The 15620-nt window shown below is 38.7% G+C and overlaps 1 protein-coding gene across 1 annotated transcript in view; it reads left to right on the forward strand.

The window, feature by feature from the left end:
• The first annotated feature begins 2375 nt into the window (after positions 1-2375).
• Positions 2376-15620, forward strand: part of LOC104083121 (ethanolaminephosphotransferase 1-like) — a 45226-nt gene continuing 31981 nt past the window's right edge. The window contains exons 1-3 of the mRNA XM_009586501.1: positions 2376-2424; positions 8212-8282; positions 14384-14492. Coding sequence (XP_009584796.1) covers positions 8253-8282; positions 14384-14492 — 139 coding nt within the window. The 5' untranslated portion in view covers positions 2376-2424; positions 8212-8252. The remainder of the gene's footprint in view (positions 2425-8211; positions 8283-14383; positions 14493-15620) is intronic.

Consider the following 15620-nt stretch of genomic DNA (forward strand, 5'->3'; position numbering starts at 1 on the left):
CAAGTCTTATGAGGAGCGGCTGAGGGAACTGGGGTTGTTTAGCCTGGAGAAGAGGAGGCTGAGGGGAGACCTCATCGCGCTCTACAACTACCTGAAAGGAGGTTGTAGCGAGGTGGGGGTTGGTCTCTTCTCCCAGGTAACTAGTGATAGGATGAGAGGGAATGGCCTCAAGTTGCGCCAGGGGAGGTTTAGATTGGATATTAGGAAAAATTCCTTCACTGAAAGGGTTGTCGAGCCTTGGAACAGGCTGGCCCGGGAAGGGGGGGGGGCAGCCCAGGGAAGTGGTGGAGTCACCATCCCTGGAGGTATTTAAAAGACGTATAGACGTCGTGCTTAGGACCATGGTTTAGTGGTGGACTTGGCAGTGTTAGGTTAACGGTTGGACTCAATGATCTTTAAGGTCTTTTCCAACTTAAACAATTCTATAATTCTATGACTCCCTGAGAGCAGCCTATCCGGACTCACAACTCCATGTGCCCCATGACTTCATAGACATGGGTTCATACATACCTCCATTAAGTGGCAGGATGTGGTGTGTGGCCTAATGCGTGTGTCAGGATTCCTGAAAAGGGGGAGGTCTGAATGATGAGTATACATTTACAAAGAAGCATCCCCAGGACAGCAGTTTACAGTAATAACAACTTCCTGATGACTTAGTAATACCAACCAGAATTGTTGAGTTGCCCAAACCATCACATTGGGTTTCAAGTATTTTACTAGGAATAGTTTAAGATGGAAGGAAAATTTAACCCTATTTCCTAGCCATAGGTATGCATGGGCTAATGGAACTGAAGGGGCCAAAGTCAGGGGGGAGAGAACTTGAGTTCTTGAGTCAGGGGGGAGAGTTCCCACCAAGCTCTCTTAAATAGCGACTGGTTCATGCCCTGAATTGGGAGCGTCATCTTGCAGCTTTCAAAACCACGAAAAACTCGTCTAATGCAAAAGAGAATATTCCACACCCAATCCATCCTCATTCCTCCTATCCCCTTTCCTGTCAGTTGCAAAACACAGGTGTTGTGAAATTGCATAATCAGAGAGGAGATGTGATAAAAGAAGCCGAAGGAAGGTGTTGGTAGCTATCAGGGTGCCATGATGGCTGGGGGCGGTGGGGGCCCCGGGGCGATAGGGCAGGGCCTGGCAGCCCGTCCTGTCCCACTGGCAGAGGCTCAGCCGAAAACTCCCAGGGACCAGGGCTGGGACGCGGCCGCTGCCCTCAGCACCCGGGGAGCCTCTGCCCTTGGGCACCCAAGGAAGGGGCCACCTGCGCTGTGCTGGCCCTGGGGGGGATAGCTGGGTCATACGTGGTAGACAGTAAAACCCCATCACTTGCTTAAATCTTTTTTTATTTCAAAGGTAAGCTGTGGAACATCAATTTTTTAAAGATTTTCCATGAGCAGATCCCTCAGAATTTTCCGTCCGAGATGTAGGTCCCTGCATATAAGTACAGGCCAAATGATGACAAACTTGCATTTATCCCTGCTGGAGAAGTGATCGGTCCAGGTGGCATTATGGAAATATTGTGCAAATATTGTGGAAAACCACTCTGCGGAGTTACTGTTTTCAGTAGATCACTGTCTAAAGACCATAATTTTGCCTATTTTGAATTTGATGCATTGATTCTCAGCTGGTTTAGGCTGTCTTCTACTATCTTAATGAAAAGTTAATTTAGGAGGAGGAGAAAATTATTTGTTTCCCCCCCTCCCCTTTTCATTCATTTTGGTCATTGTAAATGACCACAGGTTCAAAGCTCATTTAAAACTTTGATAACACTTTAAAAGTTTGATAACACTATGAACCAGTTTTAGAGTGAGGGAACAAGATAATTTATGTGGAATAAGGTATGGGGGGAACTTACTGCATTTCAGCTGCTCTCATTTTGGTGCTTCCCCCACAGAAAATCGAAGTACCTTATCCTTTTACATATAGGCTGAGGTTACCTCAATTCATCAAATACTCATCATGAGGTAATGACGTGTACAGGTACATCTGCTATGGTGCATTGCGAGGCAAACACTTGGTTTTCTTGTAGTAACTTCTTTACATGTTCTCGCCCTTTTCCATCATTTGATCTTTTGCCAGGAATTGTTCGCTAATAGACAGAGGGTTTTTTTTGCGTGGGTAACACAAAATACAATGAGTATTGTATTTGAGCTTGACTTAAGAGGAGGTTCCCCAAGCCTGCAGGACCACCGAGTTGTTAGAACATCAGCACACACGTACAGCTGGGCTCTTCCATACCTGTGCCTGACCTGGCTGAGTTTGCTTGCAGGAAAAGGGCAGTTATCACAATATTTATGTTCTTCATCTAAGTCCTTATGTCATCGTTAGATGGTTCTCATCTTTTCCATGTGGGAACAGCTAGTGTCTTCTTCCATAACAGGTATCTAACTTCACATGAAATATTAGAGGGATCACAGAACCATATATTCAATATACTGCAACCTAAACCATGATTACTATTTGATATATAGCTGTTTTAAACATTAGCTTGTCTGGGAAAGAAGCTTTTCAGCCTTTACATTTTTAATAGACTTCTTTATATCCTCTTCTAAAAGTGAACTCAAGTATAAAATTGAGCTAATATGGGCAGACTTTATTTGAATAAACTAGTATTGCTTATACTTAAATTATGTATGTAAGTATGACACCTCTAACAATATTGTGGCTGTATCCTTTGCTATATACTTTTAGGGTGAATCACAGCCCATCTGTGCTTCAGTCTTCCAGCGTATACAATAGAGATAATAAATCCTGTGCTGATTCACGAAGTTAATGAAAAATTAAAATTTGCTGATTTCTGGGCAGGAATGTGAAGTGTTGCAAATTTGTTGCTACTAATATGAAATTAAAATCCACAGAGTCATTTTGATGCCAACAATTCAAATGTAAACAATTCACAACAGTTTTACTCTATCTCTGAATGGATATGACTGTGTGGCACAGTTTGGTGCTACCTGGAATAAAGTAGCTTAAGTACAGAAATGGAATAGTCTGTTAGCATAAGGACCAGCTTGAGTTAAAATAACGTATCTCCCTGCAGTTAATGCAACCACGTTTCTTGCAGCTTGCTTTCTCTCCTGACTCTGAGTTTGTGTGGACATGCTTTATATTATTCTCTTCATTGTAGTCATTCAAAAATTTTATTCTTGGGATACCTCCACAGTGCAAGGCTGGAGAGGGCCAGGGAGCCCAGTGAAGATCCAGCTTTCTGCTCTGATTAATGGTTAGCTCACTCCCTGGTTCTTTTTTCTTTCCCAGAACGTGTCTCCAAGACAATAACTAGGCTTTGTTTTGGAAATAGTCCATTCTGGAGGCAGTACCCACCATTTTTTGGCTTTCGCCATCCTGCAGCACTCTCCCAACATGGGCATTTGGATCTTTGAACACACACAACACACAGTTCTTACTTCCATGCTCTGAAAATGCGGTATTGCTGGGTTACAATGTAGTCTCCAGATTGTTTTAGATACTTTGAACTGAAACGTACTCAATGCTAATAATGTATTAGGTGTGCAGGGCCAGATAATGAGGCCCAAAACCCCTCCACCAAGTGCTGTGAGGTGTGGATGTGACCAGTTGGCAATAAGGGGAGGTATTTCTAAGCTGCGTGGGTGTGAGCCAGAGGGTACCAGAAGTTCATCTTGTATTTAGCAGCACAGACCTTGGTCACTGCGAGTGCTTTTGATCCACGGGTGGGTTGGCTCTGCTCTGCCACTCCAGAACAGTTGTGTCTCTTCTGTGTAGCCAAACCTTTGCTTTGGCTCATTTTTCTTTCTCTTGTTTTTCTCAATTACTTTTCTTTCCTTACTCTTACTTTTCTTACTGTTTATACCTTTTCCCCGCCTTCACCTTAATCCTCTCATCTTTCCTCTTTCCTCTAATGCAGCTGACCAGTACAGACTGGATGCTGTGCTGGATCCCCTGGGTGGAGATTAAGACGCAGGAACACAGAGTAAAAAGCAGATCTTATGTGTGCCGCCCGAGTCAGCATGTATGTGTGCACATGTGTCTGCTGTCTGTATTCTCATTTCTAGCTCTGCTAGAAGCTGCTATTAATGCAGAGAGGGAAAGCAGATGGCTTTCAAGGAGATACCAGCTATTTAAAAAAAACAGCAGAAGCATTTTTGGACTTGGGAGTAAGATGGAGTCGATTAATGCCATTTTTCCTATTCCCTCACTACTGCTGTTCCCTCCCAACTATTACAACTTCTTTCAAAAATAATTAACAGAAGCTTTCTGATTAATCCAAGCCCCCCTTCTTTGTATAAGGACAATCAAGATCCCTTTTCTAGTGCAGAAAGCGTTTACTGGGGAGTGGCTTAGCGCTTGTATCAGTCTTAAAAACCTCCAGCAGGCTTATCCTCCACTTCTGTCTTTTAATGTAAGTGCCCTGAAAAGGACAGAATTATGCAATAGCAAATGGCAGTACTTTTTTTACATCAGGTTCAGTGCACTCTCACATGCATGTTCATTGATCGTAATGTGAGCATGTTACTCAGTAATTTGCTTTTCTGAGCAGCCATGAGCATTAAACTCCTGAGGATTTCATGGCCTTGAGGTTAGTAGCTTCTTGGGAGCAGAGCAAAGCAGAGTGTTAAACTATGTAGCAGATTTTATTTGTCAAGTTTTATTTTTGCCATGACAGAAAACTAGCAGAATGCTTTTTTGGGTGTGTCCTTTGATCTGGCTAAAACAGATTACTGGCGAGGGAAGAGCAAATTCCCATTCTTCTGCACATCTGCTGAATGTTCCTTCCCCGCACAGAGGACCACGGTTCAGCCACAGACACAGGAATGAGCACGATGAAGTGTGACAGGTCTTGAAATGTCTTCAGGTGACAAAAGCTGGCTGTAATTCTTATTTTTTTTAATAAGGCCTGTTTTGATTTTTGGTGCATGAGTTTGGAAACTGTCAAGCAAACAAAAAGCTGCTGTGTCTTATGTTCGTGTCTATTTGTCGTGGTTTAACCCCAGCCAGCAACTAGACACCACGCAGCCGCTCGCTCACCCCCCGCCTCCGGTAGGATGGGGGAGAGAATCGGGAGGGCACAAGTAGGAAAACTCGCGGGTTGAGATAAAAACAGTTTAATAATTGAAATAAAACAAAATAGAACAGTAATAGTAACAGTGAGGACAACAACAATAACAGAATATACAAAGCAGGCAATGCACAATGCAACTGCTCACCAACCGCCGACCAACGCTCCGCTCCGTCCCGAGACACGGGAGCCCCCCTTTCCCGGACCACGCCTCCTAATTATATACTGAGGATGATGTCACATGGTATGGAATACCCCATTGGCCAGCTGGGTCAGCCGCCCTAGCTATGCTTCCCCCTGCTCCAGCTTCCCATGCACCTGTCAGAGCATGGGACAAAGAAAAGTCCCAGTGCAAGCCCACTCGGCAACAACCAAAGCATCAATGGGCCACCAACGCTCCTCTCATACCAAACCCAAAACACAGCACCCCTCCCAGCTACTGGGAAGAAAGTGAACTCTGTCCCAGCCGGAACCAGGACACTATTATACAGAGATATGTTGGAAAACTACATAATCTCTTATATTTTCCATTTCAGAAAATACAGAAATTATATAATCCCTTTATAATCTCTTATATTTTCTATAAAAGAAAATAATTTTAAAGAAATGAGATTGTTTTTCCTTTTGTTCTCCTGCGAGGAAGTAATAGTTCTGGACAGCCAGTGAGTACTTTGCATAGAAACCCTCATTTTACTGTTGTTATTTAACTACGATTTTGTGATTTTATTCATGACTTTGAAGGCTTGGGGTGGAGGGGAGGAGGAGAAAGCCAAAGTAGGAGCAGGAGCGAAGGTCACATATTTTGACCTTTGCGCATTCTTATCCAGGTATGGCTGAATTAATTGAATTTACTGGTCAGCAAATTATCACGTACCTCACATGGTCTTTGAACACCAGTTGAGGTAAGGAAATGGGCAATAGCTTCAGAGAAACTTTGGGCAGATTCCTGATTACCTGGAACCTCAATAGTGCTAATGGATACTTTGAATTTTCTTCGTTTTCAGAGGATTTCCATAGTTCTCATGTGAATTAAGTACTAGCTGACTGTTCTATTGGTATAGGTATTGTATGGCTTATATGTATTATTGTTATTTTGGGCATAAATATAAGCAAAGCCCATGGACAGTTCAGACTGGGTTAATTCACATGCAAGCTGGACCATCAAAAGATCAATCAGTTGTAATAATCAATGTTTGAAAGTTACACTATAAAATACAGCATCTGGAGGTGCAAATACATACAGAATAGTGAAACTTTAGTTTTACCTGCAAATTCATATTTTCTGAGGTAATGTATTTAAGAATTCTAATATATATTCTCGCAGAAAAGCTAACAGAATTGTCTCATGTTTTAAATAATATGGGTGGCAGAAGCAGAGAAAAATGATACACTTAAGTGACGCTTCCAATATTTTTAGAAAAAAAATCAATGATGTACACTTCACTAAACTGTACATTTTATTCCCTGTGGAAAGTTAGTCTGCCTGGTCTGACCAGTAGCTGATAGGTGATTTCTTGAATATTTGCCAGTATGTACATGTAGCTGTATTATAATAATTTTACAAGTATACTACATTTATTGTCTGTGATTAAAACTTAACCACAAATTACAAAATAACTAAACAAATGTTTTGTTTTGTCCAGAAAGTAATTAAAAAGTATCCTTTGTATGCAGATAGAAAAAGGAAATGTGTGTAACAGTTCTTAAGCGCTCTGTAGCCTGATATCCTCAGAAAGTTTAGATGAAAAGTCACAGACTCTGCGTTCAAAACCTGAGGCATGCTGCATTAATCTTTTGTCCCGCTTGCACTTGTCTACTGAAAGCTGTTAGCTCAGCTGTGTGCACTTTAAGTGTGCGTGTAAAAGCTTGGTGAATGGGGATACTGGAACTGAGATTAATCTTGCCAGACTTCAGTCACCTGAAAGGTGCCTAAATTTAAGACGAGTGTCTAGGCTCCTTTGGCTTGAAACAGGTACTTCCAGAGTGCAATCTCATCCAAAGGGTAGTTGGCTAGGAGAGCTTGATAAATTAACTGTAGAGAGAACGATTAGCTGTTGGCTGAAGTTAGGTGAAATGAAAGCCTCTCTGCATGTGACAGCTTCGACAAATTGTGGTCTAACACATCCCTACATTATTCTCATTGTCCACACACAGTGTTTGGACAACGCTGTATATAGATATATCTGAATCTTTATGTGAGTCATATGCAATATGACTCACATAACATAAGTCATATATGCACTAATAAGTGCATATATGCACTAAGCTAACAACGTAAGTCATATATGCACTTTCAAAGACCAAGAATTTCTGAAAGAATAACGTGGACCACCCCAACGATGACTAACTTTTTCCACCATGGACCCGCCAGGACTCAAGAACGTGGTTGTGAGTGGTATTATCAGTTAAGATCGTTCTTCTGCAGATTGTTCTGAGTCTGTGTTCTGCAGTCTTAAGGCAGGATAAAACTTGATACTGTCCTCTGAGGAGAAAGTAGACAACAGCAGTTCGGGGTGGGCTCGGATTTCTGAAATGTTTTGTTTGCAAAGATACAGATGTGTGCTTATGGGAATTTATAAAACACATATAATATTTTTACAAGTCTGTCCAATAGGGAAATTTTATTGTGGTAATGAACTGTGGTGTTTTAGAGCTTATTTTTATAATAACATCACCTTATGTTAATTAGCATAGTGCAAATGCAACTGTTTTTCTATGTCAAAAGCTGTGTATCTCTGCGAGATAATATTCCACTTATGACCATATTCCATATGCATTATCTATTCTGCATCCTAGCAATGAACTGCTGCTCAGACCATGCATTACTGGTAGTGCAAATAAAGGTATTAAATCCGAAATATGTTAGAAATGCAGAGTCTTATAAGATAACTTCTAAAATGAATAAGAATTTAAAAGTAAAATGTGACTACAGAGCTGTTTGCCGTTTCACCAGCCTAAACCTTTGTGTTAGTACATAGAGCTGCTAACAAGGTAATTGTAAACCAGGCCAGTGCTTTTAAATTAAACTAAAACTGTATGAATGGTCATCAGAATAAAATAAATTTACACCAGTCACACTCAGAGTGATTGTTCTTAGATGCTGAAGGATATACAGTGATGGAGAAGTATGCATTGTTCAGTGCTTTGTTTAACATGTTTCCTTGTTTCCTCACAGTACAGTGCTGTGGATACAAATCCTTTATCTGTGTATGTTATGCAGCCCATCTGGAACAAAATTATTAAGGTAAGAATTTTATTTAATAGAAATATCACGTGATAATGTAAGAATTTGTTTTAAATACAGCATGTATTTTCATTTAAAAATATGCATTGATTAATAAAGCTGAATTTAAGACATCTGTATAAAAGAAAACAAATGTTACAGGATATATAGCTATATTTAAGATGAGTATGTTTGGATTTTGATGTGGGTTTTTTTAGAAAAACAAGGTGGTTTTTTTTTTTCCTGATCACTATACAAAAGGCATCTGTTTCTTTTTTACATCTTTCATTAAACAGCTTTGCAGACATTGAAGGGTTTACTTAGTACAAATTATTTTTGTGCAGCATATGCCACCTAACAACAGCATGGCTTTATCTCTGTGCTGTGCACATGATTTTATGCAAGTGCTGTCTCATTTTCTCCCAAGGGTACTTGCTCGAGGGAGCTAGGCATTTCTCTAAGAAGCTGAAAATGAGAGCTGTTACCATGATCACCATAACGATTGGAAGATGGCATCTCTTGAATGCATTATGAACTGCAGTTTTTAAAAATAAAACCGCTCACAATTACTTTTGCTGTTGTTGGCAAAACAAAGGCTGTATCTCAAATAAATACGAACTTTATTGATCTCCGAGGAAGCAATGACTTCTGCATCTGCCTCTTTAGAGGAAATCTTTAGATTGGAGCAGACTTGAAAACAAACATTTATACAAACAAAAAAGGATGCATGTGGTCAGAGTGCTGTTGGATCTGCCATCTTTGGGTTCTATAATTCAGGTATTGCTTATGCTTGATATAGCAGCAAAATCATAATCTCTCGTTCATAACCTCAACGTAATTTCACGAAAGTATTTATATGACCTAACTTAAGAATTAAAAAACAACCTGAACACAGTATGAGAGAAAAGCAATTCAAAGATGTGAAACTGAATTCAATAATTCAGTTCAGAGACTCTGTTTTCATTCCCATCATAATACTGAGGGAAACAATGAGGCAGAAAAGGTCCCCCAGCACTCTGGAGTCCGGCATGGGAGATGAGCAGAGGCTTTACTGTGCACTTGCACTTTGGTTTAGGAGATCCATGGGTATTCATCTGCTATCAAATTGAAGGGAGAGTATTATCAGTGAAAAACTTCCTTTGGAGATAATTGTTGCAGCGTTTTCCCAGAAGAAAAGCAACATTCTTGACTGTCCTCATCTAGCATAGGGTGAAGATCCTATAAAAGATGTGACCACCTTAGATGTTTTAAACCTCCTTAAATTTTAGGTGAGCATGATTTTGTTCACTTCTTGCTGGAAGAGAACCCAAACCAGAGCACAGGACTGAAAACCTCTTTCAAAAGCTGAGAGATCTGAGTACAGAACCAAAGACCGGAGTGGTCTGTACTTTGGCATTTGGTTTGATTTGAACCCTGAAGATACAGCAATGAATGTTATGCTTTGCCTTCTGGTGCAAGAGAGTTACAGGATAATTCTCAGTGATGTATCACAAGGATTTAAAGACAAATTATACTGCTCTCAGCTTTTGTAGAAGTAGTCATTCTAACATTAAAAGATACTGCCAGGTAAAATCGGAGTCCTGCAGAGGAGCTGGGAATGCACAGCTGCAGAGGGGAAAGCAGTATGTAGTAGAGATTGCAGGAGAGTCATCTTGGTTGCTCCCAGAGATAAAAAATGAGAACTGGGGGAGCACCAAACTTACTGGCCAAAATTTAACTGTTTGTAAAATATTAGTAGGAACAGAAGATGCTAGAATGGTTTTGTTCTTGGCTAGATACTGAAACCAGGTGTGGCAGTAACTGTTGTCCCAAACTCAGTCCAAGAAAATTCTGCTCCTCTGTTCACCAAAAAATACTTTTTTTCTCTTAAAGTGTAAGTAAAACAGTGGTAATAAATGTGATCAACTCTTATTTTTAGAAGGAGAAGCTTTGAATACATGTACTCGTCATTGATTTTTTTTGTAGCTTGTGCCTGTTGTAAGCATTATAACTGGGCTATGAGCGTGCTCTAGACTATAATATTCTGTGATCTAGAATGTAATATTGAATTTACATTTTACAATATATCATCTTATTTCTATTTAAATAGAACAGTGCATTGCAATAGGGAGATATAGTAAAGCTGGGATAATTTTTTAAGAAGAAGAAACATTGCATCTAATATGTTAATTCAAAACTGGGCAGTACAAGTGTGCTTCTTGATGACTGGGAGAAGTAATTTCTCTCAGCTCAGACATCCTAATACATCCATTTGCAGATATGAATCAATTATCTTTTAGTTTCTAATCTGGTGAAAATAAACTTTCCACAGGGATTATTTTTACCAGATTATAGAGGAGTTAAAAAAAAAACAGCCTAAAATTCACAGAGCCAAGCAAAAAAAAAAAACCAACACCACAACTATGAGAACAGAGGCTTGGGATTTGGGTCTGGCCTTTCATGTGTCTATTTAGTCCTAACTGCAACACAAGTTTCTCTATATTCCGTAACACAGAATTCATTGGAAGATGTGTTTTGTACGTTATGAGACATTATCAATCACTGTATTTCCTATGTTATGAGAAACTAAGAAAAGCCTGACATTAGAGAAGACGTGGGAATTTATGAGCTGGGATGTTGACATACGTAAGAACTGAAAACATGTTGTCATAACCCAGCTCATTTACCTGTGGTGGGGATGCTAGGAAAACAAAGAATTTGTGCATTTAATGTAGATATTCGCCTGGAAACCCTGAGCATTATCTTCCTCTCTTTCCTCTTCCAGGGACATCTTTCTTATGTACTGTATCATGTGCCTGTGTCAGTTTGAGTGTGATTTTTGGATGTATGTGCTTCAGAAACGTGTTGAATCTGGTGCTAAAGCAGGAAGTGAAGGGTAATGTTTCATGCCTGCATTCTATAATGGGCTTGAAGTACTCCGAGATACTCCTGTCCATCGCAGCTTTTCCACATTGTAGTAACACCTACATGAAATTACAGAGTAACAATTAACTTTAAATGTTATTTAAAACTATTGTGATTATGCAACTATAGGTATTTCATCTTTAATGAATTCAATGCTCTGTTTTTTTGCCTTTATTTAAGATTTGTATTTTATAATAAAGAACAATCGTGCTCTCTGACAGATAATGGATAGTATTACTTAGCTAGTACATGAACTGAATATTCCTCCTCTATTTGTATTCATGAGAAATCACATTTTTGCAGGACAATGGGAGGAAAAGGAGGAAATCCCACTGGGATACGCAGGTGTATGCCAGCTTCACTGAAGTCAATTAACGCCCCCTCTGTTGCCTTTATGAACTTTGATTTGATCACTAGAATTTGGCATGAGTAGGATTTTAGTGGTCTCAAGTGACTTAGTTAAAGAATAGTTCAAGTTTGAACAGAGCTTTATATAAATATGCGTACTTTACTGTTTATTATCCAAATAGACAGTTGATCTATTAAAACATTTGCTGTTTGTATTAAGGCTTTTAGCATGAATGGCTGTAGACCCGTTAAAACAGAAATCAGTTAGTATTTTGTGGAACTAGGAGTTTGTTAAAAGGTTCAAGCATACCATGGTTTTGCCAGAGAGCAGATGTGATTCTCCCCAGTGGCACCTCCAGTTGTATTAATCATGTGGTGCATTGATGTATTAGACTTCTACTGTCTGTTAATTAGATAATGAAGATTGCAATGAATCCTTGTATAGGATACTAGTAAAATCAGGCTGTATTTTTCCAACATGTGTAAGAAGTTAATCTTTAACACCCTGTAATTTTTGAATTGTGAAATAGGGTGATGGTAGTGTAATGCCAACCAAAAGAATAAGGGGCATTAAATATAACAAAAGAGATTTTGCAACTGGAATACTTTCCAAATACCTAGACAGGTAAGGTTCGGTAAGGATCAAAAGAGTATGCTTAGGGCAGAGGAGGAGGCTGTTTTCCTGCAGGAGAGGCTGTTTTCCTGAGGATAGATCTCCTGTAACTGTTTTTCATGGTGTGTCTACTAGCCAAAGGGATTACAAGTATAGCAACATGCTTTGGTGGTTTTTTCCTTAAAATACATGGTCTTAGCAACAAAGTGGGTTAAAATATTGTCTTCATGTTTGCACTGTGTAAGCATAAATTATTTCCTGTAATAACTTAATAATGACATTATGACTATTTAGAATGATGAACCTAATTAGAAAGCAGACATTTATGGTGCCTCACTTTATTTAATAATCAATAATTATTATGAATCATACAGGAGAAATCAGTCATTTTTAAACGTATACGTATATCCACGTAAACGGTTCATCCACAAGTTGTCTTAACACACTGTTTTGATCTGTGTTTTAGATTAAAAGAGACCAATCTAGGATTTCTTCAGTGTCTGTCCTTCTTATTTCATGTAAGGTCATAGACATCAGATAAATTCCACAGCAGGCAATTCATACGAAGCCTCCGTCTTGCAAGGTTTCTGCATCCCCAGGTAGCAAAATTAGGAGACGTGCTGCTGTCGCTGCACACTGAGTGTGCAGTCAATGTAAGAAGCAGGGACCGTGCAGTGAAGGGTTCCTCCTCTGGTGTTCTCCTAAAGGAGCTTCAGGGAACATCTGCTGTCACTTGTTCTTAGGGGTTTAGAATTGGGCTTTTGAAGACTAAGAATGATAGATATGTTAAAATTTTTTTATTGTAACCCTATGCATTCCTTGATGTATTTTAAATACTGCAAGAGCTGACATACAGTATTTTAAACTTAGTGATAAAATCCTGGTCATAGGGAAAGCAACTATCAGATTTAACATTTTTCCCAATGTTATTAAAGAAAACATCAAAGAAATACAACTGGAAAATATTCAGGAATTTTCATCTGATTTTTGGAAGGTTACACTGTACATTGTCAGTTGCACAGTTTCTCCTGAATATTATTAATTGTTCTGTAGTAGAAAAAGAGGATCTAATTGGGATAATTAATCAGTCCAAGCATTCAAATTCTATATGCAAATTTTTCATGTACTAATAGCATAAAGGAAATGTAAAGATGTATATAAATTAGTACGTATTCATCTGCCTGTCCATCTAGCTACTCCAAAGAAATTAACAAAACATTTGATTTCAAAACTATTATTAGTATCTGAAATTATTTAACTTATTTTTCTTTAATATTGTTTTGGAATATTTTATAATGTCAAAGTACTTTACATACATTTTCAGTCCTTAGGCGCTCCAAAGAACTTGATTATAAGCCTCCAATATTTTATATTTTGAATATAATCATACTGTGTTTGAGTGATGGTAATGGTTGATACTTAGTATTTCTGCAAATATATTCTGTCTAAAAATCATGTAGAAAGCTGTGTATGCTATTTCAGAAAATATTTTGGAGAAGCTGTGTTACTTGGTAAGAGTGTTACCGGAAAGGATCCATGCTGCCATTAAGGAATGCGTTAAAGTCACAGGGGATGAATAGCTGAGAATGGTTAATGGAACAAAGAATTAGAGGCTTAGGTGAAGACAGAGAGTCTTTTTCAGCACTCTGCAAAGTCAAATGAATTAATGGAGTGTTTATAATTTATGCCTAAAGAGGGAGACCCTGCAGAAAGCTACTGTCTAGAGAAGTAGGGAGCTGCTTGTAACAGGGACTTCGTGTGGATCTAACAGGGTAATGCACTCGGTGTCTGATTTGTTGATGTTTAGAGTTGGAAATTATTAACATATTTTAGAAGAGGAAATTTCCTTGTTATAGTGTGGGAATAGGATGCTTTAAAAAACCTGCCACGTGGATGCTGAATTACCACACTGGGGTGCTGCAGTCTTCTTTCAGTTGTGATACACTGAAAAGCGAGAAGCTTTCCTTCGTGGCTGGGGAAATAAGGATAGTGTATAACGTAGGAAATAAGACATTTTTAAATGACATTTTTACTGCAGTCACAAAGATCAGGCAAAAGGATTACATTTGAAAGTAAATTTCAGAAATGAAAACTGTATTTTAATTTGAAAATGGGAAAATGTGTACAAATCTGAATATTGCTAGTGTCATATACAGGCTTCTCCTTTCCTGATAAAAAACAAAAAATATTTAATTGAAATAGGACTTACAATTTGAAATATAATTTTTCTTAGATTTTTTTCTTTCTTTTTTAACAGATAGTGCCTTTGTGGATTGCTCCCAACCTGTTAACATTCTCTGGATTTGTCATGATTTTAGTTAATTATTTTCTAATATCTTTTTATGACTGGGACTACACTGCCTCAGGTAAATATCCTCATGTTGTAATTTTTCAGAATTAGTGAGCTGCTTATGTCATACTTCTGAATGATGCAGGGAGGTACTAGATACTTGAATCGTCCACTCATTCCCTTAATGAGGCTCCATGTGCCTATGGGAGGATCTGGCCTCACATATGGCATTATAAATTTAGATAATTTTATTGAAAAACCTTGTTTAATTTCAACCCTAAATACGGGTTTCAGCATGTGCTGCTTGAAGTCTATGATAATATCTCATTTTATTTAAAGTGTATGCCAGGATTTAAATACACAGCCAAAAACCACCCTAATGTTCTTTATAAACTTTTCATTGGTTTCACATTTCCTAATACCTAAATCCATGCCTGAATGAGTTAATTTCCCTTTAATTACTCCACCCCCCCCCATTCAAGACTGCTTCTAGACAAAGAAGAAATAATTTCTAAACAAATGTCTCTTGAAATTATGACTTTCAAAGTCCAAGTCCATATTTGCTCCTCATGGCAGACCAAGTCAAAAGCAAAAAGGAGCTGATTGCTCCTAAGCGTAGGGCACATTCAGTTCTGGGCTTCTCAGACCAGCTGTTGGAGCCTACAGAAAGTAGTAAGCATCTCCCAGGTGATTAATATATAAAAATCTTTGCCTTTCTTTAAACTAGACAATTTGGTGAAGACTTAACACTTTTATTTCCTGAAACAACTATGTCTGGGGTTTTTTTGCTGCCTTTAATTTCTTATGCCTGTGGTTAGGTTCAGGAGGTACCTTTTGGCGTGAGCTGTTTGTACATTTATCACAACAATTCTAGAGGCAGGGATACTTGTTAGCAGTTTTGATTCAAAAATAATCCTGTATGCGCATTAAGTTTTCAGGACCAGTACGTTAGGTAGTTATCATCTGACCTCATCCTTAAGCACTTGCTTTTTTATCAGTGCAGCTGATATTTACTAAGTTCTGTAATAAAAGAGCATCCAACGCAGATCTTTTAATGGGATAATTTTATCTCGACACATTCCCAGTAGATACACATTGAACTTGAAGACATTTGAAATGGCGATTAAGTCTGTTAGAGTTGAGATTTCTATGTGCAAGCCTATTCTTGATTTCATGCAAGAACAGTGCCCATCATTTCTCAATT

The sequence above is a fragment of the Fulmarus glacialis genome, unplaced genomic scaffold, assembly GCF_000690835.1.
Source record: "Fulmarus glacialis isolate BGI_N327 unplaced genomic scaffold, ASM69083v1 scaffold9541, whole genome shotgun sequence".
NCBI classification, from domain to species: Eukaryota; Metazoa; Chordata; class Aves; order Procellariiformes; family Procellariidae; genus Fulmarus; species Fulmarus glacialis.